General features: G+C 48.5%; 2 protein-coding genes across 16 annotated transcripts in view; one reads left to right on the top strand and one right to left on the bottom strand.

The window, feature by feature from the left end:
* The first annotated feature begins 1,117 nt into the window (after positions 1 to 1,117).
* SLC31A2 (solute carrier family 31 member 2) lies at positions 1,118 to 10,704 on the top strand. 4 transcript variants are annotated; one of them, XM_072727656.1, is made up of 5 exons: positions 1,118 to 1,248; positions 2,425 to 2,975; positions 5,513 to 5,579; positions 7,887 to 8,073; positions 9,293 to 10,704. In XM_072727656.1, exons 3-5 carry the CDS (start codon positions 5,513 to 5,515, stop codon positions 9,459 to 9,461), a joined length of 423 nt encoding a protein of 140 aa, XP_072583757.1. In that variant the 5' UTR covers positions 1,118 to 1,248; positions 2,425 to 2,975; the 3' UTR covers positions 9,462 to 10,704. The 4 variants fall into 4 exon arrangements, with proteins under 4 accessions (XP_072583757.1, XP_025858569.1, XP_072583758.1 ...); XM_072727658.1 differs by having other exon boundaries at positions 1,173 to 1,248; positions 2,425 to 2,706; XM_026002784.2 differs by lacking the exon at positions 2,425 to 2,975.
* A 2,384-nt stretch (positions 10,705 to 13,088) lies between these two features.
* Positions 13,089 to 25,502, bottom strand: part of FKBP15 (FKBP prolyl isomerase family member 15) — a 58,062-nt gene continuing 45,648 nt past the window's right edge. For 8 of the 12 annotated variants that reach the window (XM_026002786.2, XM_026002790.2, XM_072727655.1 and 5 more), the window contains 9 exons: positions 24,913 to 25,084; positions 23,047 to 23,183; positions 20,771 to 20,926; positions 19,974 to 20,126; positions 18,880 to 19,002; positions 17,957 to 18,064; positions 17,003 to 17,682; positions 15,893 to 15,989; positions 13,089 to 13,686 (listed from right to left, as the gene is read on the bottom strand). In XM_026002786.2, the coding sequence (XP_025858571.1) occupies positions 13,609 to 13,686; positions 15,893 to 15,989; positions 17,003 to 17,682; positions 17,957 to 18,064; positions 18,880 to 19,002; positions 19,974 to 20,126; positions 20,771 to 20,926; positions 23,047 to 23,183; positions 24,913 to 25,084 (1,704 nt within the window). In that variant the 3' untranslated portion in view covers positions 13,089 to 13,608. The remainder of the gene's footprint in view (positions 13,687 to 15,892; positions 15,990 to 17,002; positions 17,683 to 17,956; positions 18,065 to 18,879; positions 19,003 to 19,973; positions 20,127 to 20,770; positions 20,927 to 23,046; positions 23,184 to 24,912; positions 25,085 to 25,502) is intronic. The other 4 variants (XM_072727645.1, XM_072727654.1, XM_072727649.1 and 1 more) reach the window with 1 other exon arrangement.

The following is a 25,502-nucleotide window of genomic DNA, read 5'->3' as shown; positions in this document are numbered from 1 at the left end:
AAGTGTCTTGACCTTTTGCAATCTGTTTCCGGTCCAGAAGCATTTGTGCTAGTGATGACAAGGCCCCCCAATTTATTGAGCAAGCTCCCACTGCAAGGTTCTGTGCTGAAAAATTAATATAGGAGTCTTCATTTAAAACTTACAACACCCCTATAACATAAATTCTGTTATAATTTTCATTTTATTGACTAGGAAACCAAGGGTCAGAAACATAAAACCACTTGCCTGAGGTCTCATAGCCAATACCTGCTGGCTCAGGGTTTGAACCATCATACTCCAGGCTCAAGTCTCTGGTAAGGTCTCTCTGAGGATTCCCTATTCCCACAGGAAGACTGGCAAAGGGTTGCTAAGTATATTTAAAAATGAAATACTGCTAAAGGTCACTCACTGGGGGGTGCCTGGATGGCTCAGTGGCTTAAGTGTCTGCCTTCTGCTCAGGCCGTGATCCTGGGGTCCTGGGACCTAGTCCCATAATGTGCTCCCTGCTCAGTGGGGAGTCTGCTTCTTTCTCTCCTCTCCCCCTGCTCATGCTGTTTCTCTCTCAAATAAATAAATAAATAAAATCTTAAAAAAAAAAAAAAAAAAGAGAGATAGATTTAAAAAAAAAAAAAAAAAGGTCACTCATCCCCCCAGAAAAGTCTCCCAGGCCAGCCACCAAAACCGGATAGATGAAATGGACAGACAATACACAGAGATACCAGTAAGAAAAAAGTTTACCACCCTAGAAACCAAAGAAATACAAGTTAAAATTAAAACGGTGTGTTGCTTTTGGCTTATCAGATTGGAAAAGATAGAAAAAGAATGGCTACTGGCCCAAAGCCCCGGGGGCATAATGTAATTTACTCCTAATTTGTTGCTATTTTGTCCGTAAAATGGACTTGACAATTTTTCACTCAACATGTTAGGCGTCACTGGGTTTATGAGAAGAGCAATGAACGTGTTAATGATAACTGCAGGGACCAGGCGAATGCGAAACGAGCTAAAGGGCCAAACGGAGGGCGGCAGGTGGCCGGGGCCTCCCGCGGGCGCGCGGCTGGCGGGGAGCAGGTGCGCGCGCCCCGCCGGGAGGGAGGCCGCACGCCCGGACCACAACTCCCAGGAGCCCGCGCGCCGCCTCGCCCCACCACGTGACCGCGCGGCCCGGCTCGCGATCGCGGCGGCGGCGTCCGAGCGGACTCGGAGCGGGGAGACCCGAGCGAGCAGCAGCCGCGGCCCCGGCGCCCGCCCGCCCGGCGCGTTCGCCCCAGGGTGAGTCCCGACGCCGCCGACAGCGGCGAGGCCGAGACGGTGGACGGAGCCGGGTGAGGGGACGCGGGAGGCGGCGCCGGCGGTGGCTTTGCCGTGGGGTTTTCTGTGTGTGCCTCCTGCTGGGAGTCCGTCGGGCCCGACAGCAGCGGGGGCGCGGTGGGTGAGGCACACGTGGGTGGGGGTCCCCTGCCCCGGGCGCACGGACGGGACATTCCGGGAAGCCCCCCCGGAGGGAAGCCCCACCTGGAGGGAAGCCCTCGCACCTGGAGGGAAGCCCCCCACCTAGAGGGAAGCCCCCCACCTAGAGGGAAGCCCTCCCACCTGGAGGGAAGCCCCCCACCTAGAGGGAAGCCCTCCCCCCGGAGGGAAGCCCCACCTGGAGGGAAGCCTCCCCCAGAGGGAAGCCCCTCACCTAGAGGGAAGCCCTCCCACCTGGAGGGAAGCCCTCCCACCTGGAGGGAAGCCCCCCACCTAGAGGGAAGCCCCCCACCTGGAGGGAAGCCCCCCACCTAGAGGGAAGCCCTCCCCCCGGAGGGAAGCCCCACCTGGAGGGAAGCCTCCCCCAGAGGGAAGCCCCTCACCTAGAGGGAAGCCCCCCACCTAGAGGGAAGCCCTCCCACCTGGAGGGAAGCCCCCCACCTGAAGGAAAGCCTCCCCCAGAGGGAAGCCCTCCCACCTGGAGGGAAGCCCCCCACCTAGAGGGAAGCCCCCCACCTGGAGGGAAGCCCCCCACCTAGAGGGAAGCCCCCCACCTGGAGGGAAGCCCTCCCACCTGGAGGGAAGCCTCCCACCTAGAGGGAAGCCCCCCACCTGGAGGGAAGCCCCCCACCTGGAGGGAAGCCCCCCACCTACAGGGAAGCCCTCCCACCTGGAGGGAAGCCCCCCACCTACAGGGAAGCCCTCCCACCTGGAGGGAAGCCCCCCACCTAGAGGGAAGCCCTCCCACCTGGAGGGAAGCCCCCCACCTAGAGGGAAGCCCCCCACCTGGAGGATGCCCCTCACGCCCTCTGGCCACGAGCACATGCCCCGGGGCTGGCCCCCTGCCCTGGCAAGCTGGGGGTCTGGGTCTTTGGGAGGGAAAAACCCCAGCCCAGCTACTTTCCATCCTCCCTACATTTGGGTAGGAAGTAGCGTTTCAGATGAATTGCTGTGTTTTGTTTTGTTTTGTTTTTTTAGATAGAATTCACCTGGGTGGAGAGGATGACAGCTTGCAAGACTCTTTGGTCTTTGAAGAAATCATAATTTTCTTCATCCCATAAAGCATATCATAGAATTTAAGATACAGGAAGCCAGTACTGGTCATTGGGCTAACGGCCCCTCCACCCCCTGCTAGCCTTCTAAAAGGGGAAATAGATGGGAAGAGCTTGTGAAAAGTTCCTGAGCCAGGCACTGCGGGACAAGGACCTGAACCTCCCCCTGAAGTCTTGGGTTTATAAATGAGACAGCTCTTCCCCAAGCGTAAGGAGCCCCAGATGCAAACATGAAGAAGAAAACAAGGCCATGATTGCTCTCTTCTTCACCGCGGCCCCTCCCTACCCAGGGTGGGGCCCTGACTAAGGCGCAGATAAGTCAGACTCAGGGGCTGGAGGCTGAGATTCTGCCTAAGTGGGGAAACAAAATAGGATGCTGCCTCTTACATACCTGACCACAGGGCCCTTTCACTGGAAAATGCCGCCCCATGTCAGGGTGTGCTGATTTGAATCTTTTTCTCCAGCGAAAAGGCCAGGGTAGGTGGGCCTTTGTCCTTCCTGGACTCCAAGTGCACTTCCAGCTCGGAACATACTGGACTGTCCGTCTTCCCCTGGCTGCCTCCTGCTGCTCCTGCTTCAGAAGATGTTTTAGCCATCTGCCTTCCTGGCTGCTTTAGGTGTCCCCCTGGGGGCTGCCTCCCCTGTGCCTCCCTCTCACCCACTACATACACCCTGTTCTAATGATCTGCTCCCTTCCCTCTCTCCTAACAGTTCCATGAGGGCCAAGGACTTGTCTCATCCCTTTCCGTATTGCCAGCACCTGCACCCCTAGCAAAAACAGAAGCCAGTGTTTGTCATCCGAAATACTTCTGTTGCTTTGTGGGTGTTCACGTCTGTAGCAAAAGCTGTTTGAGGCCCCTGAGACATCTGGCCCAGGCCCAAGGATGATAGAAGGAAGCCAGTCAGGGAACTTCTCTGATTAGCCGTTGGGGACATTCCAGTCATGCCAACTGCTTTATTAAGTGAACTCAGGGAAGGGGCATGGTGCAAACACCTGCCACATTTCCCACTGCAGCGATGGTGCTTGAGCCTTCATCTGAAGCCGAATGAGCGTGACTCCGGCGTAAATAGAGTTTCACGAGACAATTTGTACTTGTTTTTTCATGTTTATCTTTAGTGAACATTTTGCCCTATCAACAAATATGCTTTTTGAAATCTTAACAAGGAAGGTCTCTAGGTAGTAAGACTCAAAATGATTTCTACTTTCTTTTTGGTGTGTTTCAGCTCTTATACTAAGCAAGCACCCCTCTCACATTGAGGGAGCAAGAAGCTATATATATATATATATATATATATTTTTTTTAAGAAGCTATATTTTTATTTTAGAATTCTTCCACATGGTTTTTAAATGACTGCCCAGGTTTCCATTTTCTTCTTATGAGGTCTTGGGCAAATCCTTTCCCCTGTTGGGACTCATTTCCCCCATATGGGAATGAAATGGGGGTAGAAAGGGGCCAAATTGGACGACCACAGTGTTTTTTACACTTCACTCAGAGCCCCGGTTTTACATATGGTGGAGTTACAAGGAAGACTTTATTTGGTCATGATCCCTGGCAAAAAAAACAAAAACAAACCCAAAATCAAAACTGAAAGCCAGGGGACTAAAAACCTCTGAGAAAACGAATACGGTCCAGGGATGTGCTGCCCAGCATGGTGACTGGTTACTACTGTATGTTTGAGAGTTGCTGAGAGAGTAGGTCTTTTTTTTTTTTTTTTTTTTTTTTTTTTTTGAGAGTAGGTCTTAAATGTTCTTGTAACTATGTGTGGTGTTGGATATTAACTAGTCTCAAAACGTGGTGATCGTTTCACAATAGATACAAATGCCAGAATCATGCTATATACTCAAAACTAATATAAAAAGTTACATGTCAATTATATCACACACACACACACACAAACTTTCTAAGGACACTCTAGCTCTGATATTTGGGGATACTAATGGTTGATTTAGAAGGCAAAGCGTTCTATCACCTAATCCCCCTCAGCCAGGATCTCTTTAGCTGGAGGAGCACTGACAGTGCTTGCAGAGCCACTGCTGCTGAGGTCCTAGTTGATGAGAGGGGACCTTCCTTTCCCTGAGACGGTGAACTAACATTGATCCCTCCGACTTTAATCTTGCCCAATACAGTCACTAAGGCTGGTGTGGGTATTGAGGATCGCCACCCGGCTCCCTTCTTGTCCTTTCTTGGCGAGCAAGAGGCAGCGTGGTATCCTGGAATGTACAGCACTATGGCATCCAGCTAGACCTGGCTCTGAATCCCAGCTCTGCCAACCTACTAGCTTTGTGACCTTCAGCAAATTACTTAACTCTTCTGAGCTTAGTTTCCCCAGTTTTCTTTTCTGTGTGATGGGCCTAATTGTTCCTGTCACACAGAATATGGTTCTGAAATGAGGTAATGTATGAAAAGCCATTGATGCCACCCTAAACACAGGCTGGGCAAGGCGCTCTTTGAGAAGGGCATTCAGATGGGCAGCATGGTCACTGCGCCTACCTTCATTCTTTCTATAAGGTTGGGAGCTCATCGAAGGCAGAAACATTAACCTTTGTTCAGAATGCTGGGCACAGAGTGGGGTCAGCAAATGTTTAATGAATGAGTGGACGGATGTGGAGTGGAGTGGAGACAGCTGCCCCTGGCCCCTCCACGATACACACGGCCAGAGCAGAATGACTGGGGCCCTGGGGGTAAGAGGCAGTCATTGCTCAGTGTACTGCTTCCCCATTGGGTTTGGAGGGCACAGAGGGGACAGCTCAGCATGACCTGAGGACACCGAGGTGTGTGTTATCCCCTATACCTCACGTCCAGCTGGAGTAGGACCAGCTCATTATAGCTCTGCTGCTAACCCACTGCACTGTTTGGCCTCAATTAATCCTAATGACCACTGATGGCCCTTCCAGCACTTAAGACCAGTCACCTCATTCATCTGGACCTTTAGGGGAGGCTGCTGGAGAGCATTAGGGACCATGACTTTCACTGCCTTAAACCCCCTAAAATGCAAATTCCCTTTTCTTTCAGATGCATTTCATCTTCTCCAACGAGGTGGTGCTCCTGTTTGATTTCTGGAGTGTCCACAGTCCTGCAGGTAAAAATTGGAAAGCCTAATAAGCTTGTAGCTCGGAAAACTTTGTTGCTCTAAGCAGTGGACAGCCTGGGTTCTCTTTGGTGTTACACTCTGTGGACATTTAAGTGAGCCTGACTCCTCTCACATAAACATTGAGCAGGAACTTCACATTTATAATTCCATTTGCATGCACTGCTCTTCAGATCACAAGAGGCTCCATGAACTCACTGATTGTCACAAGGGCCCAGAGACAGGCCGAAGATACAACTTTTGCCTTTGTGAGTAAAGAAGGAACAGAAACCCAAAGAGGGGAAGAGACTTGTCCAGGGTCACAGAGCCAGTAGCATCAGAGCCAGAACTAGATGGAGGCCTCCTGCTGCCTCCTAGTAACCCCCCAACACCTACCTCCTACCATGCCTAGCATCCACTCAGAAGCCCATAACAGCTGTTGCAGGCTGGACCTCAAATGAGACACCAATTTGCAAGAGAATGGTATTGGTGTGACTTGAAAAGGCAGGGCTGAAAGTTCCATTTCAGGTTAAAAAACTGTATCTTAATAGTAGGTGGAAAGCGGTCCAAGTGCCCAGCCCCACAAGTGCTGATCAACTAAATCACGGTCATCCCTACAGTGGTCATCCCCCTCCCCCCTAATCCCAGTCATTGTAGTATTCCTCCTCGAAGTCCTGAGTTGACTGGGCTCAGCTAAGCCGTCCCCACTCACAGCCTCTTCGGCGGGTGTAGTCAGACAGTGGCTGCAGCTGGAGTCCTCCTGAAGGCTGCCTCAGGCTCGTGTCTCCTGGCTGCTGCTGGTCATCAGCGAGGACCTCCGGCAGGGGTTGCTGGTTGAACACCCACATGTGGTGTCTCCTGCGGTCTGGGCTTCCTCGTGGCAGGGCAGCTGGGTTCTGGGGCATGAGTGTGTCCAGAGAACAAGGTTAGAAGCGCCTGGGATTTTTTTTTTTTAAATGTTATTTATTTTATTTTTTTATTTTATTTATGATAGACACAGAGAGAGAGAGAGAGGCAGAGACATAGGCAGAGGGAGAAGCAGGCTCCATGCATCGGGAGCCCGACGTGGGATTCGATCCCGGGTCTCCAGGATCGAGCCCTGGGCGAAAGGCGGGCGCTAAACCGCTGCGCCACCCAGGGATCCCAGCGCCTGGGATTTTTAAGACCTAGCTTTGGAAGTCACAGAGCCTTATTTCCACTTTTACTGGGTGAGAAAGTCACAAAGGTCTTCTCAGCCTAAAGAGGGGGGACATGGCCCCCACCACTTGATGGCAGGGGTGTTTGACATTATAAGAGCATGTGAGGTGGAATAGGGTGAGGTGGCCATCTTTGGAAAACAGACTGTATCTGATACTTTGAAACCACAGAAATAAGGTAGGTCTGTATGAACTGAGGGGACAGTGTACTTGGATGATGTCAGATGCAGAAGAATATGCACAGGGAGATACCTACAGCAGGTGTCCCCGGAGAGCTATATAGGAAAGTGCTCTGGGGAGAGCACTGGGGTTTTAGGCACTGGGCTGGGAAGACTTACCTTTCACTCTATACCTTGTTGTACTGGTTGAATTCATGCCATGTGCACGTAATTACATGTAATTTTATGTTTTAAAATATAACCTGCATCTTTTGTAGCTGATTTCCTCCTGGGAGCCCAATAAAATAACTATAGCTGGACCATTTAGTATCCCTCCCTGTCTTATAAAACAGAAGTAGCAATTAGCAGCTAATTTTACAGCAGCTCTCATAAGCACTTCATGTTTTCTGTCAAATAATTTAGTGGTTTTTTCCCCCACTATTATAAAAGCCATACAGTAGAAGCTTAGGAAAATTAGGTGAGAAGAAAATAAAAATCTCATATCCTAGTTTGCACAGATAATTATGACTCTTGTTGTCTCTCCTTCCTTCCAGACTTTTCTGTGTACATCCTCATACATAGGAGCTTGCATACATGCTTTTCCCTTAACAAGTCAGGACAGACTTGTGCTGCCTTTTGGGGGGGCGGGGTGGCAGAGCGGGGAGCTGCGGGCAGTGTGTGTGACTCTTCACCCTTGGCCTCTGGCTTTCCAGATGGCTTCTTTTCCTGATCTCAAAGACATACCCAAAAGGCCATCCTGACCAAGAAAGAGCTGGAGGGGGAAAGAGAGTCAAGTTCTGAGCCCAAGCAGGGTGGGGAAGAAGATGTGAGAGAGGGAGGTGGAATGGATTGAGAGGGACCGGGTGGAGGTGCTCTTCTCCACCTATCCCAGGTCCCGGGGGAAGCTGCCAGAAGGGATCAGTGCTTGCCTATCCAGGTCTCTGCAACTCCGCTTCGTTTGACAGGCATGGCCCTTTCAGTGCTGGTGGTCCTGTTCCTGGCTGTGTTGTATGAAAGCATCAAGGTTGGCAAAGCCAAGCTGCTCTACTGGGCTGTAGTGAGCATGTCCATCCCCGCCAGCCAGCTCACTGAGGAGACAGACCAAGATTCTTCAGGCTCAGACTCGCCCCCGGTCAGCACAACCCGCCTCAGGTAACAGGCAGAGTGTGTAGGGAATGGCAGCGTACTCACATTCACCCTGAGAGACAGGCTGGGCCCGGAGGGCCTTAGCCCCACTTCATGGAAAGCAAACTGAGGCCCAGGACTTGCCAAAGTGCTTACAGTGGGTAAGTTGTGAGGTGAACCAGAGCAGGGGTCCCCTGATGCCTAGGCCAGAGCTCCACGAACAGCCCACTGGGGAGGCTCAGATCCCCAGAACTCTTCCTGCAGGCCTTGGTCTGGCAACAGGGGTGTCCACCCAGTGCCTCCTTCAAATCTCAGCAGCCTTTCTTAGGTCACCAGGGCTTCCAAAGCCAAGACGGAATCTGCAGCTGTCCCTACACAAATAGTAGGAATTGCTGTCAGCAGTGGAGCAGGCTTGGTGGGGGAGCCCGAGCCTCCTTCCCACCCTGGTCTGGTAAGGCAGCCACATAGGGTCTGCTTCGGCCCTCTCTAGCTGTGCTTCTTGAGCCGGCCTGTCCTTACACGCGTGTCTCTGCCGTTCACGCCCACCCCTCGAGGGAGGTATTTTTTTTTTTTTTTAAATTTTTATTTATTTATGATAGTCACAGAGAGATAGAGAGAGAGAGAGAGGCAGAGACACAGGCAGAGGGAGAAGCAGGCTCCATGCACCGGGAGCCCGACGTGGGATTCGATCCCGGGTCTCCAGGATCGCGCCCTGGGCCAAAGGCAGGCGCCAAACCGCTGCGCCACCCAGGGATCCCGAGGGAGGTATTCTTATTCTTGTTTAACTGATAAGGAGATTTCAGTTCAGAGAGGTTAAGATGTTTGTGCTAAGCCACAATATAGTAAGTGGCAGAGCTAGGAGTTGATCTTTCCATTGTAATACTGCCTCCCCCAGTAGATGCAGAAAGAAAAAAAAAATACCTGCCTTACTGATGATTTTGTATTAGTCTTTAGCAGACATGACAATACATGCCTCATTTTCCCTTTCTGCCTTGTATGCCAGGAAGCTCAGAGCTGAATGTAGTAGAGATGTGATTATCCAAGGCTCCTTGTGCCAGGCCCTGTTCCCTATCACTGGTTTCTCATACAGCTCTTTAGAAATAAATCTCTTCTGAGTTAAGCATACACATTATAAATAAGCTGGGCCTGTTAACTCAGCCGCTTTTTCTAGTGCACCAGCTCCTAGCTTCCAGCTCCTAGCTTCCAGCTCATTACCGACACTAACTTGGCTCTACTTTTCATTTAGGTGGCTTTTCTGTCACTTTGGCCAGTCTGTAATCCATGTCCTTCAGGTGGTCATAGGCTACTTCATGATGCTGGCTGTCATGTCCTACAACACCTGGATTTTCTTCGGCGTGATCCTCGGCTCTGCTGTGGGCTACTACCTAGCCTACCCGCTTCTCAGCATGGTTTAGCTGGTGAGGGCTATGCAGGGACCAGGGGGCTGCATAGAGAGCTGGGAGCCCCTCAGCTCTTCCAGCAGACATTGAACCTCCAGCCACATGTCTATTTCTTATGATGGCTGTTCCTCACCTTGCTTCTAGCTCCAGAGACTTTCTGCTGAAGCCAGCATGTGCTGTCTGGAGTTCGGTGTCCACTGCAGCTACGTCTGTCCTCAGCCAGCCTGCACAGGGCCTGGACGTGGACATTTGTGCCTTAATAAGGCTGCCGTGACCTGAGGGAGAATGGAGACCAGAACCTGGGGACAGGGTTGCTGAGCCCATGATGAATTATCTCTGTTGACTCAAAATTAAGAATTTCCAAAGATCTTCAAGACAGGGAGATGGGATCTGGGTGACAGAGGGGGCATGGAAGCTGCATACCTTCTGCCCTTGTGATTCATGCCTTAGAGGAGCATCTTCCATTGGACTTCCTGACCTCTTCTGTCTTTGAGGGATGGAGACCAAGCTGGCTCCTTTTTTCTCACCTTTCTGCCTTTGGGACACATAAAGATGGTCTCTTCTGTGGATCATGGTGACAGAGATTTTTCATTTTTCCCACTGAACCTCTGGCTCACAATTTTGCACATGAATACAGAATTTTTAGCAAAATGATTTCATCTGATTCCTGATAGATAGCAGCGTCTGCTGGAAACTGATTCTCTTTCTTCTGGGTCCGACAGCAGAGTCAAGGCCAAGAAGCAGGACTGTTACCAAGGCTCCTGACCTATCCTCTGGACAGTGAACTTCTCCCATCAGACAGCACTGTGTGTGGGATGAAGGCGGTCTAATGGCTTGAGGTGTCTGGGGCACTTTTCAGGCCCCCCGTGCTCGCTTTTATCCTGTTCCTTCTTTTATGCAGAACAGAGAACTGCACTGAATTCAGTACTTCCTGTTCTCTCTTTCTTACTTACTGCTCACCCATCTCGTCTGGTGGGGAAACAGGATTCATTCCCTTGAAATCCTGGGCAAGCCACATGGAGTATGGACTGAGGACGAAGTATGCAGGCAAACCAAAGCGTGTTACACGTAGAGTTAGACGGGACTCTCCAGATAGTTTACTTGACAGAAAAAGAAACCAGAGACCCAGGGAGGGAACATCACTGCTGGATACTGTAATGTCTGTGCTCAAGTACCTCACAGGCTAGATGAAAGACCGTCTTAAGCTTGGGAAATTACAAAGGAAATAGAAGTTTTAATAAATGTTATTTTTAAACAACCTGTGGCCACTCTTGTGTTTCTGCTCAAACAGCAAGCACACGCCACCCTTGTAGCAACTGCAGGAGCTGGGTAGGGCAAATGCAGCTAGTAGTGCTGGCTGTAGGGCTGTCCAAGGACTGAGTCTGTCCATCTGCTATGAAGGCAACGTTGTGCTCAGGGAAGCCAGTCCTGAAATGCCCTCAGGCAGACAGCCCACAACCTTGCCTCACGGAGACCTCATGTTCACACACCAAGTCCTGCTGGGGTGCTGCCTTGCTGTGAGAAAGACAACTAACTGCTACATAGCCGGCAAAGCACCTTCTTTACCTGAGGGCAGAAGCAAAAATACAAACTACTTTTAATTTGCAGTGAGAACTGTAACAAAGTATGGGACACGTTGAGTATTGATTAGTGCAATCTCCCCACCTCGGCAGCAAATAGGAAGGCCGCTCCATGTCACAAGGTGGGAGTAAAGTTTCCAAGGTCCAGTGTGGTCTTGCTGATGAAGCCTCACGTACCCAGTTATACGTCCTGACCAGCTAAGGCTCCCTCCCCTGGGGCATTGCTAAAATGAGCACTTCCATGGGTGACAGGCAACCTCTTCGGTTTGATACAGTCTCTAAATGTGGTACGTGGGAGGCATGAATGGCACAGAGGGCTTTTAAACAAATCTGCTCTAGAGAAGCTGATTAGATTAAATAAGCATTTCAACCTTCTTCATGGCCAAGTCACAAAAGGTGGCACTTTTTTTCTTCTACCTTTAGTTTTCTTTTAATTTGATACCTCTCTAGTGCTTTTTATGCCACGTAGTGTTGTAAGCACTTGACAGTATCAACTCATTTAACCTTCACAACCAGGTAGAAACTCTTCATCCTTGTTTTAGAACAGAGGAAGCTGGGCAGCCTGGGTGGCTCTGCGGTTTAGCACCGCCTTCAGCCCAGGGCCTGGTCCTGGAATCCTGGGATCGAGTCCCACATCAGGCTCCCGGCAGGGAGCCTGCTTCTACCTCTGCCTGTGTCTCTGCCTCTCTCTCCCTCTCTCTCACGAATAAGTAAAATCTTAAAAAAATAAAAAAGAGGAAGCTGAGGCACAAAGAAGTTAAAGTCATCCAGCTCGTGAGTGGCAGAGCCAGGGCTGTAGTGGCAGGCAGCCTGGCCCAAGTCTGCTCCTTAGCACAGATGCACGTGAGGCTGACAGGGTCACCGGCCCAGGCCACACAGCACCCAGTGCTGCGAGGCTGTGAACACAGGCAGCAGGGACTGAGAAGTCTGTGCCGTGTTTTTTACCGCAACAGGGCAGAGATTGTTTCAGAAGACCGGGGTCCAGGATTTCTGACAAGCATGACTGCCCCTTTTCCCCCAACCCAGTGAAGGATGCCATCCTGGTGGACAAGAGCCCAGGTTCCAGAAAAGGCTAGCCAGGATTTGAATTCTTGTTCTCCTGCTTACTAGCTATGTAACCTTGGACAAGTTAATTGACTTCTTTAAGGCTCGGTGTCTCCTCTGTAAAATGGGGATAAGTGTCTTCTGCAAGAGCTGCTGGAGAGGGGTACCTGGGTGGCTCAGTGGTTGAGCATCTGTTTGGCTCAGGTTGTGATCCCAGGGGTCCTGGGATCGAGTCCCGCATCGGGCTCCCCACAGGGAGCCTTCTGTCTGCCTAGGTCTCTGCCTCTAGGTCTCTCATGAAAAAATAAAATCTTAAAAAAAAAAAAAAAAAAAAGAACTGCTGGAGAGGAGAGTCTGTGTAAAATGCTCAACAACTAAGGTTACTAAACAGTGGTTCTTACTGCCTCCCAGCCCCACTTATGGCTCACAGGCTCACAAAGGATCTGTCCTCATGGACTGTCATGCCATCAGAATTCAGGATACTATCTTATAAACATTGTAAACCAGGGAACACTTCTATTAAAATTATTCTCCTTTTTGAAGACTGGTTGCATGGTCTTTGGAATATCCTGAAACAAGTAAAGTGAGCACAAGTATTTTCTCCCTACTCTTCTCTGCATTAGTCCTGGCCCCGAGTCCAGAAGGAACAGAAGCTGCTCTCAAAGTGAAGCATCAATCCAGGGCCAGCATTGAACGACGATGCCATGGAGGGACCCTCCCACCTTCTGTGCATAGCTTCCTAGGGTGTAGGAACAAATGTGCAGGAGCAAGAGGACGGTGACCAGTTCTCATATGACCATGGTGCCTCAAGCCTTTAGGCAGCTAGGGTGTACTGGGACAGCAGAGTGGTGCCCTTTCTTGAAAGCCTGAGTTCCAGGGGTAGGTGCCAAAGGGATTATGTGCTTTTGGGCATGTTAACCAACCCAGGCCCATTACAGCCCCTACCCTGAGATGCCCAGAGAGGAGCACAGCCAGTCTGAGAACCCAATCAGATGTCTCCCCAAGAGCTTGAGGCAAGTTTCATCACAGACATTTATTTTAGTTTTGTTAATTTCAAATATTCATTGACCTCTTGTATCAGATTTAAGGCAGAGAAAAGATACATGTCCCTGGTTAACTGAACCGGGATTTAGATAGTGTAGTCCACCCTGGGTTCCACCAGGGAGACCTCACCCAAGATGACAGGTCCGGTTGCTGGTGCACAGTTGAGCATTGAGAGGCACATCAGTCTTAGTGAAGAGAATAAAAAGCTTGGAAGAGGGCAGGATTCTTGTAGGTGACACTGCAGGCGACCCACCAGCCCTTCCTCCCCAGGGGATTCTAAGACAGGACCCCGACGTTGTGAAGACAGGCTCACACTCCTCTCCGACCAGCCGGGCAAGGTGCTCAGATGTTGGTTAACTCAGATGTGTGCACTGCTGTCCTCAGAATGCTCACCTTCACCTCACCTGTGGCTTGTCTAGACCCAGGGCTGGCTGTGCATGACCATGCTTAGGGAAGGGTCGACAGAGAGGCCTTCCCACCAGTTTCCCAGGTCTTCATCCTAGCCAGTCAATGTCATCGTCGTCATCATCATCTCCAAAAAGTGGTGTCGGGGGCGGCCGTCCCTTCATGCTCTGACAAAACAGGAAAGAGCAGTCAGTCCTCACCTGTCCCTGCACCAGACGGCCTCCCCGCCTGGATAAGGTGAAGTGAACTGGCACCTGCTTCCAGCTCCAGGTTGGGAAGGACGGTGTTGCTTAAGGTTTTATTCAAAAGGACTGACCCTGTGGCCAGCAAACCTGGGCTTCCAGATAAAGCTGAGCCAAGCATGCAGAGAAGGGAGGCAGTCCTCCAACACAGAGACAAGACAACCAACATTGGATGATTTTATCATTTATTTGTGAAACACATGTATTGATTTGACAGGTTTCTTCTCATGCAGTGACTTACACATTTCGTGTGGGAAAAGGAGGGTTGATGGGGGAAGAGAGAGGAGTAGGAGGAAGAAAGAGAAGCAGAGCAGCCCCATGGAGAGAGAGAGAAGATGCAAGAAGATGAAGGAAGGTTGGGAAGAATATAGCTCCATCTGAAGACACTGCTGCGGCCTCTGGTGGCCTGTCTGGTTCTGGAAGTGACCCCACCATTTGGGAGAAATGAGTTCAGAGCCTTGGCCACGTTACCAAGTGGCAAATCCAAGAGGCGAAGAGAGGCCAGGAGCACAGGGCCACAACCCCCAACACCCTTGATCCCACTGGCCCTTTCCTCACTCTCTCCAACCAGGTAGTAGGAAAATGGAGATTAACAGACTACAGAGGAAACTCTCCCCCACTTTTCATGACTTGAGGTCCTGGCTTTTTTCTTCTAGGTTGGCAGGGAACAGCTCCCACAGGGGTAGCAGGAGAAAGGGGTAGCAGGAGAAAGGCACACATGGAATATCCCCTGCTCTGAGCTACTGTGGCCCACGGTCAGTCTTCACAGGGCTGGCCAAACAGAGGCAGCGGGATGTGGTCAGGGGTCCCTGGTACAGACCTTGTATCCCTTTCTGGGCATCAACTAAGGGAGCTCTAGTCTGACTGGCTCACTGCTTCTGTTTTATTTTGGCTAAAATTCTGGCTCTGTATTTGCCAGCATTAAAACCTTAAGACTATTACTTAATCTTGCTGGGCCTCAGTCCTCTTCTCTATAAAATGGGATAAAAGTGCCTACCTCACTAGATTAGCAGAGTATTAAATGAGAAGTTTTCAGAGCATCCCAGAAATAAAAATTACCTTGATAGTATTCATATTAATACCAGTAATATATTGGTAACTAAACATTCCAACTATATTTACGGCAGCCACTTGGGATATTCAATTGGTTTTTTGTTATTTTTAAGTGCAGAACTCATATTCAAAATTTTTGAATAAAAATTTAATTCCTGGGAAGAAAGGCCCATGGGAAGAAATGGTGCACTTCCCCCAGGGGAGTCCGGGCAGGAGGCAAGGGCATTGTATGTGCAAGCCAGCTCCTTGCTCTGCCACAGCCATTTCCCCCAGGTTCTGGCAAAATCACCTCACAATTCTGTCCCTGGGACAGGCTGAGCCTGAAGCTGATCTGTGTTCTCCACCCATATTTCTCTCTAGTGACAGTCCCATCAGAGCAGTCAAATGTCCTAGTGACAGCCTCACTTCACAGTGGGACAATAGATGCAAGAATCAGGGCTCTGATCCAGGCAGGCTCTAGGAGCAAGCCGCCCTCCGGCCATCACTCTGCAGCTTGGTAGAGTGAGGTTGTGCTATCAGCACTTAAACCATTTTCTGCCCAGGGTGTTGTGAGGACCAAACAAGGTAGCAGCGCAGGGTGCAGGCTGAGGAAGTGGAAAGGCCCAAAAACAGGCAGTCTTGGAAGGAGCCTGGGTTTCAGTCCTAGCTCTACCACTAACTCTCTCTGTGCCTTTAGGTAAATCCTCTTTCTGCGCCTCAGTTTCTTTGTCTATGAATAAGGATGTAAGACAAGACCTTCAAAGTCCCTTCTGATTGTAAAGTAGACAAATTCCAAGCAGATCTGGGGAACCTGAGGCTCTAGCATTCTAATACAGGACTAAGCAGCTTGACTTCCTTCACTGAAAGGAGCAATCATTCCTGCGTGGACAGAAATCGAGATCCCTTTTCAGGAATAAAGTATCTGCCCATCCCCACCACGCTTACAGAGCTGCCCCCTCCCAGCCCCTTGGCTGCTCCCACAGGCTGCAGCACACAGAGCCCAAGGCACCGGCCACCCGCAGACTCCACTTCTCTTCTTGGAGCCAGCAGGGAAGGGTCCCTGGGGAGTGGTGTGAGGCAGGGCCTGGCATTTCCTTACCACCTCATCTTCATCCTCCTCCTCAGGCTGTGCTTTGGGCCTCGAAAATTTCAGAGTTGCCCCTTTAAAGAGTTCATCGTCTTCATCCCCTGAGAGACTGAAGGAAAAATCAAGAAAATCAAGTCAACAGAAAATGGCGCTGTTCCTGTTTCAGGCCACAAAGCCCACAAGCTCTGCAGAAAGAATCCAGCAGCTGTGGTAGTGGCCCAGGAGTTACCCCCCGCCTCCACGCTGGCCTCCTAGTGCGCTTGACGCCTTCCATGGCCTATAGCCAGTCATCTTTAAAAATGAATACATCAGGCCATGTCTTTTTTTTTTTTTTTTTTTGCTTAAATCCCTTTAATAACTTTTCAAGGTACTTCCAGTCCAAATTTCTAAGAGTGACACAAGATCTCACATGTCTTGGTCCCTACTTCATTCTCCAATCTCAGGTTAACATCACTCTCCTCCTTACTGGGCCTTCTTTGGCTCCTTGATTGTCATGTCCCGTCCTACTACAGGACCCTGGCATGTGCTGTGCCTGCTCTCTGCAATCTCTTCCTCTGAACCCTGGCATTGAAGGCTCCTTTCCAACCTTTAAGTCCCAGTTTATACATTACCTTCTCTGAATCCTTCCCTAACCACTGTATCTAAAAGCAGAATAGGGATGCCTGGGTGGCTCAGTGGTTGAGCATCTGCCTTCGGCTCAGGTCCTGGTCCCACATCGGGCTCCCCGCATGGAGCCTGCTTCTCCCTCTGCCCGTGTCTCTGCCTCTCTGTGTGTCTCTCATGAATAAATAAAATCTTAAAAATAAGTAAATAAATGCAGAATAATTCCCGTTTTATTCTCTATTACCATAATATAGAATTTTGTTTTGAAGGACTTATCATACTTTTATAATACATAAATATTTGGCTTCCCCACTAGACTGCAAGCTCCTTAACTCAAAAACCAAATCTGCCTTGCCTACCACCCTACTGCAGTGCTGACCACATAGGTATTATTGAATAAATACGTGAATGAATCAACAGTGAGTCAGTCCTCTGAGGATGGGTGACCAGCCCTGGCAAAACCAGTGACAACCTCCACATACAGCTGCCCTGTTCTGGAAACGGCTCAGGAAGACATACCTGGTATGCTGAGAATACTGGTTAGGTCCACTTGCTGTTCCAACAGTTGGTGAATCTGCCTCTGTGTTTTCTAGCTCCTTAGAGGGAGCAGGAGGGTTAGTGACATCCTCATCTTTCTTGAGCTCTGGAGGCTGAGGCTCTTCTCCTAGACTTTCAGGCCCTAAGGCCAGTGGGTCCCCCTTCATGGGGTGTGAAGTCAGGGACAGTCTTGTGGGGCTCTCTGGCTTTTTGACACAGGCATTTTCCAATGGGTTGGCAGCAAGTGTCTCCTCACACTCAGAATCCACAAGTACAGGGCCCGGAGGCTTAGGGGGAATTGAAGTTGGGGGCCCCAGAGGTCTTTGGGAGGGGATACAAGACAGTTCAGGTGGGCGGGCATCACCTTTTATCTCTGAGAGCACCTCTGCCTCTGCAGGCTCCCCTTCCCTTCCCTGTACCTCATCCTGGGGAACAGAGAGGACCCGAGGAGGCAGGGAGACAGCCTCCTGGACTGCCTGCTCCGATGACACCAGGGAGGACTCCTGCGTCTCCGTACTCTGTGGCGCTAGAGGCGGTCCAGAACTGGCTGAAACCGAGTGCTCCCGGGGTCTTTGAGGCCGCTCTTCCTCTTCCTCCTCTTCTTCACTGCTGCTCTGTCCCTTGTCTTGCTCATGCTGGTTTAACAGCTGAAGAGTCACTATCTGTTCAAAAGCCAAGGAGGAGGAGATGCTCACTGACAGGAAAACAGCAGGCACTCCTACTTCTTCACTCCCTGAGAGCACAACTGCTCCTGCAGGTCACATGACTGTTTCTTCCTCTCACCAGAGGCTGCCCTCATCCATGCAGACAGAAGTCATTCCACTTATCCTGATTATTGAGGAACAGTCTTGAATACTTTTTAGATTTAGGACCCCTGAGAAGGCACTTAAGCACCAAGATTCTCGCCTCAGTGAAACAATCACCAGCCGGCCGTACCTTGATGGTGTTCATGATGGTCCCCAGAACGGCCCTGCCACTGTAAGAGTCCTCCAGCTCAAATTCTCCCCGCAAGGACTGGAACACCTGGTTCATGATCTTCTTGACCTGCGTGAAGACGTGAGGAGAGCAAAACAAAATATATGCTGCCCAAATCAAGTGATTAGGGGATGCATGTCAATTCCAGAGAGGGGTCTGGAGGGCTGAAAGGAAGCCCTTCTGGAACCATGTAGTGCGACACAGCTGGTCATGAACTGAGATGCCCAAGGCTGTCACTATGGAGAGGGCCATGTTAGATAAGGAACAACATTTGGTGGAAGGGTTATCAAGGACAGGCAAATGCATGATTTCCCAAAAAAAAAAAAAAAAAAAAAAGGGCAAGCTGTGGCACGTGTTTATTGATGCCTCCTCCCGTTGTGGCCACCATTTGAGCTGCCGTGGGCTGTGAGGATTGGTGCCAGCAGCTGCTGGGCACACTCCTCTCTCTTGTGAGTTAGAGACACTCCCTTCTCTGTCAAAACTTCAGGATGGAGTCTTCTGGGGTGGCCATTAATGTGATAGGCTCCAAAGAGTTAAGTTTTACTTAAGTCAGACAAGTGGTATTATCACTAAAGACAGAAAAAAAGCTACCAACACAACAAACTGGCCATACTAGGGGTGCCTGGGTGGCTCAGTCTGTGAGTATCTACCTTTGGCTCAGGTCATGATCCCAGCGTACTGGGATCAAGCCCTGCATCAGACTCCCAGGGGAGAGTCTGCTTCTCCCTCCCTCCCCCTCGACTTGTGCTCACTCTCTAATAACTAAATAAAATCTTAAAAAAAAAAAAAAAAACTGGCCACATTCTTCCTGAATGCCTGATATGCACACTCACTCAATCCCTTGATATGATCTGACTTGCTTCTTCTTCGAAATGCCCGCTCACCTTCTCTGAGGCATCAGTGGCAGCAGCTGCAACCCCAGACGCGTGGGACTTATTCTCCGGGTCCTCTGCACGCTGTTCATTTTGCTCTGTCAGGGCTGTGACTCGGGCCTGGAGGGCTAGACACTGCAAAATGAACAGATTGTAGCTGTGGCCTTGGGAGCCTGGACTGCCAGGTGGAAGTCAGGGCCCCCGGGGGGACTAGAACCATCCTAAGCATCCAGCGTTAACCTCAGGTAGGTCTGGGTGTCTGCATGCCCCCACCCGCCCCAGGCTGCTGACTCAGGACATTCTCTTTCCTCATCCCTCAGTCTCAATTCACAACTTCACCTCCTCCTCCCCACCAAGGCCACCTGTCTTGTTCCTAATCAGGTCAAGAGCATGATGAGAAAAGAGGGGATAGAAGTCCAGTAACAGACATGAACACTGGCCATTAGAAGCAGTCTATTCACCTGCCAAGACGGCCTTCATCATCTCTGAGTCAGAGAGTTTTAACTAGATTCTCTAAGGAAAGATACGCAGACTTTCACACCATGACTCTAAGCCATCTTCCATCTCTGTCACTTTCATACCACGATCCCACCATACCCAGGCCCAATCTCACCATACCCAGGCCCCGTCCCACCTCCGTACCTCTGCCTGCGGCATTCAGCCACCTTCCACACCTCACTTCTCACCAAGGTTATGGGGCCTTCTGGGCCCTGCTCCCTCAGGCACTTCCTCTTCTGGGCCTCATAGCCCTTAATACTTATCTTTGTTTCTGTCTCACTTTCTTGACTGTGAGATGCTTGAAGGCAGAGTAAACCCTTTTTCTAACACAGTATCTAGACTACAACTGGTATTCAGTAAGTATTTGCTTCATAAATGATCAAATAGTGGAATTATACATATTCCAGAACACTATTGTTGCTTTTGCTTTTTCTAGGTCACGGACCTGTCTTCCCAAAATCAATATGTGAAAGATTACTGATAAACTGGAGAGCTGCACAAGCATGGTTTGGTTTTCAAGCTATTAACATATTTTAGGTTCAGAAGGATTTGTAAGACTCAACCTGTCTGCCTCAGTTAACTGGGCTGTCTGGCCTAGGGAAAACTACCTTTTCCTGAAGGTGGAGGAGCTTCTGCTGGTTGGCATCTCTCTGCGCACAAACCTCCTGGTATTGCTGCTGGTGCTCATCTTTGGCAGAGGCCAGCAGGTGTTCACATTTTGCTTCCCACTGGGTCTGCAGCTCAGCCTGCACGAGAGACAGCTGCCAAGAGAATGTCATCACCATATCCTGGGGTGGGTGGGGAGGCAGTTGCATCTAGCGAAGCCCATCTTTCATAAGGCAAAAAAGAATAAGCCAACAGCCCAGATTTAATAGGGACACAACTACCTGAAAGACCTTGATTACTCTGAAAGTAAACGTACTTCTTAAATGTAGGTACACAGATATCATTGCTGATCAGGATTCTAAAAGCTACTCCAACCAGTTAAGGGGTGACTGTCTAGACAGCTGCTAGAGAATAGGGCCATAATGTGATCTTTTTCAGAGTCTGGGCCCTCTTTACAGGTTCCGATGAAACCGTTTTTTCAAAATTCCCAGAGGAGACTACACCAATTCACTCAACAATTAAACAGATACACATAAGTATGAATTTATGAACTTAGGAGGAAAAAGGCCTCTGTCAAAGGCCTCTTATGAACTAGAGATCCAGGTGTGTCCTGCCACTGTCCCTGGTCTCCCTGCCTGATTACCTAAATAAATTCCTTCTCTTCAAGGACAATAATGTGCCTGAAGGATGGTGTCTGCTGGTTGAGGACTCTGGTTTTATGATGTTTGGAATCCCTTTTTTTCCAAGGACAATAATGTGCCTAAAGGCATGTTTCCAAAGTGCTTCAGGTTCCTGATACCTGCTCTGCAGCTGCTTGGTCTGTGGACACCCGAGCCTTTTTCAAGAGCTGCCGAAGCTTGTCCAGTTCCTCCTGGTAGGACTTGCGGATTTCATCAATCTCCTCCTCAGCCTGACAGCGCTCTTGAGCTGACTTCTTTTTCCTTTCAGAGAGGTTCTTAGGAATAAGAGAACCATCATCAGCTCTAGCTGTTTCACAGAGGATAAATGCAGATGGTGACAGTGATGGTAGTTTTTGAGCTGGCTGGGTCCTTCTGGAACAATTCAATGTTTAATTTTCCTTCTATATTTATCATTCTCAGCTGCTGAGGGACATTGTCAGCTGAGGGACAGAAAATGTAGACCAAGATTTACCCCCTAAAAAGGCACAAGACCACAAAAGCTTCACTGGAGTTTTACAGAAATCTCAGAAAGTTTCTTCTTTCATATTTAAACTGTTCCAGGGGCACCTGGGTAGTTCAGTTGGTTAAATGTCCAACTCTTGATTTCGGCTCAGGTCATGATCTCAGAGTCGTGGGATCAAGCTCCACATCAGGCTTGTGCTCAGCCTGGAGTCTGCTTGAGATTCTCTCTCTTCCTCTCCTTCTGCCCCTCCCCCTGCCTGCTAAGTAAATAAATGAAATCTTAAAAAATAAATAAAAATAAACTGTTCCAGAACAGAGAGAAAGAAATATTCCCACTTTGTTCAATGGGGCTTGTTTAGGCTTAAAATTTTAATACAACAGATACTGAAAATAATAAGTGATATTTGTGACATCTATGAGTGACAAAGGATTAACATCCTTAGTAATGTTTATGAATCAAATATTACAATAGAAAAGAAGACAAAGGACATTACAAAGAATTTACAAAATAAACACAAATAGGTATTAAATATATGAAAGCTTCACTATTAACAAAAATATATATTAAAATAAGACAGCAAAAAAAAAATAAGACAGCATATTTCACCTATCAGGCTATAAAGATTAGAAAAACTGACATATGCAGAGTTGGACAAAATATAGAGATACGGACTTGCTCACACAGTGCTGGAAGTGTAAGCCAACATATTCTTCTTTGAAGATAATCTGGCAATATGTATTTTTTTTTTAAGATTTTTTATTTATTCCTTTGAGAGGGAGACAGCACCAGAGAGAGCACGAGCAGGGGGGAGGGTCAGAGGGAGAATCATTTTAAAAATGTAGATGTAAAGCATTGCCTATGATCTAGCAATTCTAATTCAAGCAATTCATTGTATGGAATGCTCAAATGAATTTGTAAATAATAGTCATATAGTACAAGGATGTTCACAGCAGTGCTTGAAACTGGAAAAATAGAAACATAAATAACCATCAGTAGGTAAATAAGTTCCAGTGTAACCTGACAAGAGACTAGAATACTGTGCTGTAGTTAAAAAAATGAGAGTTTTTATTCATTTTTTAAAAAGATTTTATTTTTAAGCATTCTCTACACCCAACATGGGGCCTGAACTCATGACCCCGAGATCAACAGGTGCATGCTCTATCAAATGAACCAGTCAGACATCCCAAAAAGTTCTCACACTTAATTGTACTATGTCCACGATGTTAAAAAAAAAAAAAAAGTGTTACACATGACCCTATTACAGTTTAAAAATGATCAGTGTACATATATGTATGCACACATATATATATGTCTATTTTATACACACAGAAAATAAACTGCAGGGATAATCGTACATTATTTATAGTTGTCATCTCTAATGCTTGAGATTGAGAGGAAAAAAGATAAATTTCATTTATTTCATACTTTTCAGCATTATTTGTACTTGTTACAATGAGCACATGCTCTTGTGATTTTTTTAAGATTTTATTTATTCATTCATGAAAGACACACAGAGAGAGGCGGAGACACAGGCAGAGGGAGAAGCAGGCTCCACCCAGGGAGCCCAATGCGGGACTCGATCCCAGGACCCCAGGATCATGCCCTGGGCCAAAGGCGGCCCTAAACTGCTGAGCCACCCAGGGATTCCACTCTTGTAAATTTTTTTTTTAAGATTTTATTTATTTATTCATGAGAGACACACAGAGAGAGGCAGAGAGACAGAGGGAAAAGCAGGCTTCCTGTAGGGAGCCCAATGTGGGACTTGATCCTAGGATTCTGGGATCATGTCCTGGGCCGAAGGCAGATGCTCAACCACTGAGCCACCCAGGCGTCCCCACTCTTGTAATTTTTAAAAGGAAAGTAAAAATGTCTATTCAACACTTAAGCCTGGCCACTTGGGTCTAACTGAGAAACTTCAGGCATAGAACTTACCTTTTCCAGAGATTCCTTCTCGGCTCGAAGATCAGCCAGCTCCTCCTCCAGGGATGTCACCTTGAGCTCCAGTTGTCTCCGGCTTTGCTTTTCACTTTTGAATCTGGACTGTGCTTGCTCTGAGGTTTCCTGGAGCTCTGGGTGTAATGGCAGGGTGACTGGTTGAAGAACCAGTGCTGCAGAGGCACCTGGCATCCCAGCTGCTCCTCCCAGGCCGCACCCTGCGGGCTCCCAGCCCGATCACGTGAGCGTCTTCTCCTCACTCCTTTCAGCACCCCTCACTGACCAGGGAAAGGCCTACCATGTCATGAATCAACTCCCCAGCAACCCACGTTCACGGCCATTATGTGTGTCACCTTCTCCACACAAAATGAAAAAGAAACGTTTCAAGCTGTCCAAAACCACTTTCGAAAGGTATCATGGCCACAATCCCATTTCAACCACTGCCTCAACACACTAAACAGATCTTTATTTAGCCATCAGCTCAGGACCTGTCTCAACACCTCAGTGAAATACTTCCATCCTTCTTGGGAGCTGGGACATTCTACCAAGACTTTCCTTTTAAAACACCAAATAAATGCTCAAATAAAGCTACTTGGAATATTTCATTAAAATGTAATGCATCAAAATTAAATTTGTATGGAAAACTTTTGAGACCCATATGGTGCTTCACAAGAGCAAAAAAGAAGTTACCTGTACGACATTCGAATCTAAGACTGTTCCTCAGGTGCACCCATGTGATGCTCTAAAAGGGAAAGGGTTTCTCCTCAAGCTACCACCCTACCGACTGACATCAGTGTGTTTAGCTCTTTTCAGGCAAGCAAACTTTGCTTCTTCCCAATTCTGCTGCTGCCCCCTGGTCCCATCTGTGTCTTCCACACTTGTGTCTCTACATGGAGATACATGAATCAACATGCTGGTTTTCATACATCTACTCTTCAAGTCCCTATGTCTTGAGCAGCACCTTTATGTTAGGCACTGAACTCAGGCTAACTTGGAGGAAAGGACTTTGCTAAAATGACCAAGATACCATCCTTGTCCTCCAGAGGCTTAGAGTCTAGAAGGGAATGCAGACATGAAAATAGTGCTATTTCAAGGCTAACTCTGATAATGGTCATAACAACATACTCAGAGGTAAAGAATTCTAAAGGAGATTAAATGTTCTAGGAAAAAAACAAGGAAGTTTCTGAAAGAGTAGATTTTGGAGAATTGGAGGCAAATATTGGTGACAGTGGGCACACCAAGTCCAGAGAAGAGCATGGATAAACAGATCAGAACCATAGGATGGCCTAAAGCTGCAGCAGAGTGGTTATGTCCAGAGCCAAGTGAATTGAGCAATATAAGAGGAAGTAAGCCAAGCTGGAGGGGCCTCAAGTGCCAAGCTGAAGGGTTGGAATCCACCCTCTGGGTTGCGGCTACAAGAAGCACTTCTTTCTTAAATTTCCACCGAGTCACGAGTTACAGGAACACATTAAATTCTTCTGGGCCCAGGAGCCAAACACAAGTACCAAAGATACTGAGGGCAATACTCGCCCAAAAAGGGGGAAAGTGGTCACTGATCAACTCCAGATGAACAGCCAGTCCTTCAGTATCCTTTGTCAACCAATCATGTAGGTTTATACTGACCTGCTTTCATTTTTGCCTCAGCCCTTCAAACTTGATGAGCATTAAGCCAAATGCATGGGGAGGAAGGACAGTGTTTCTTTTTTCTTTTTTTAAATTAAACTCTATCCCACTGTGGGGCTTGAACTCACAATCCCAAGATCAAGAGTCACATGCCCCACTGACTGAGGCAGCCAGGTGCCCCTCAGTTTCATTCCTTGGGTTTAAATGGTGAGCGTCCCAGCCCCTCCACCAAGGACATACCTGAAAGCTCTGCCTGCAGTTTGGCGAGCTGGCCCCTAAGGAGCTCTGTCCCTTTCAGGCTTTCTGTCAGCTCCATCTGTAGCTCTGTTTCTTTCTTTTGGTGAGCGGTTACTTTCAGCTGCAGACAAGAGACTTGAGCAGTGGCGGCTGCTAACTCTTCTGTCACCTTGGCCTGAATAGTATGACAAAGTACGATGCCACTTCACACATGGGTGTCCCTTGTCTCCAAGTGATGACCCAACCTCACACACTCTATGCTGACTAAACTGGTCGGAAGGGAGGTCAGGCCTCTTAACCTGCATGAAGCCAAAATCAAGCCTTCAAAACGTGCCAAATCTCTGACCCAGGAATTCTCTTACATTAATCTGTCCTTGGGAAGAACTGTGCAAACTTACACAACTTTTGCTACAAGATGTTTAATGCAGATTGTTTATAGTTGCAAAAGAATGAAAAATAAAATGCTGGAAAATGAGCTTGATTAAGCAAATTACGATACGTGCATCTTGTATGCAACTACCGAGAATGATGATACAGTGTTACCAATGTGATACCTGAGAAACAGTATTCCTGTCATTTTCTAACTTTCCTAG

The sequence above is a fragment of the Vulpes vulpes genome, chromosome 12, assembly GCF_048418805.1.
Source record: "Vulpes vulpes isolate BD-2025 chromosome 12, VulVul3, whole genome shotgun sequence".
Classification (NCBI taxonomy): Eukaryota; Metazoa; Chordata; class Mammalia; order Carnivora; family Canidae; genus Vulpes; species Vulpes vulpes.
This window is presented reverse-complemented; position numbering and strand designations above follow the sequence as displayed.

Coding starts and splice junctions, on each gene's coding strand:
- SLC31A2 (XM_026002784.2), top strand. CDS start 5,513: ATGCATTTCATCTTCTCCAACGAGGTGGTGCTCCTGTTTGATTTCTGG. Junction 5,580..7,886: donor GAGTGTCCACAGTCCTGCAG/GTAAAAATTGGA, acceptor TTCGTTTGACAG/GCATGGCCCTTTCAGTGCTG. Junction 8,074..9,292: donor GTCAGCACAACCCGCCTCAG/GTAACAGGCAGA, acceptor CTTTTCATTTAG/GTGGCTTTTCTGTCACTTTG.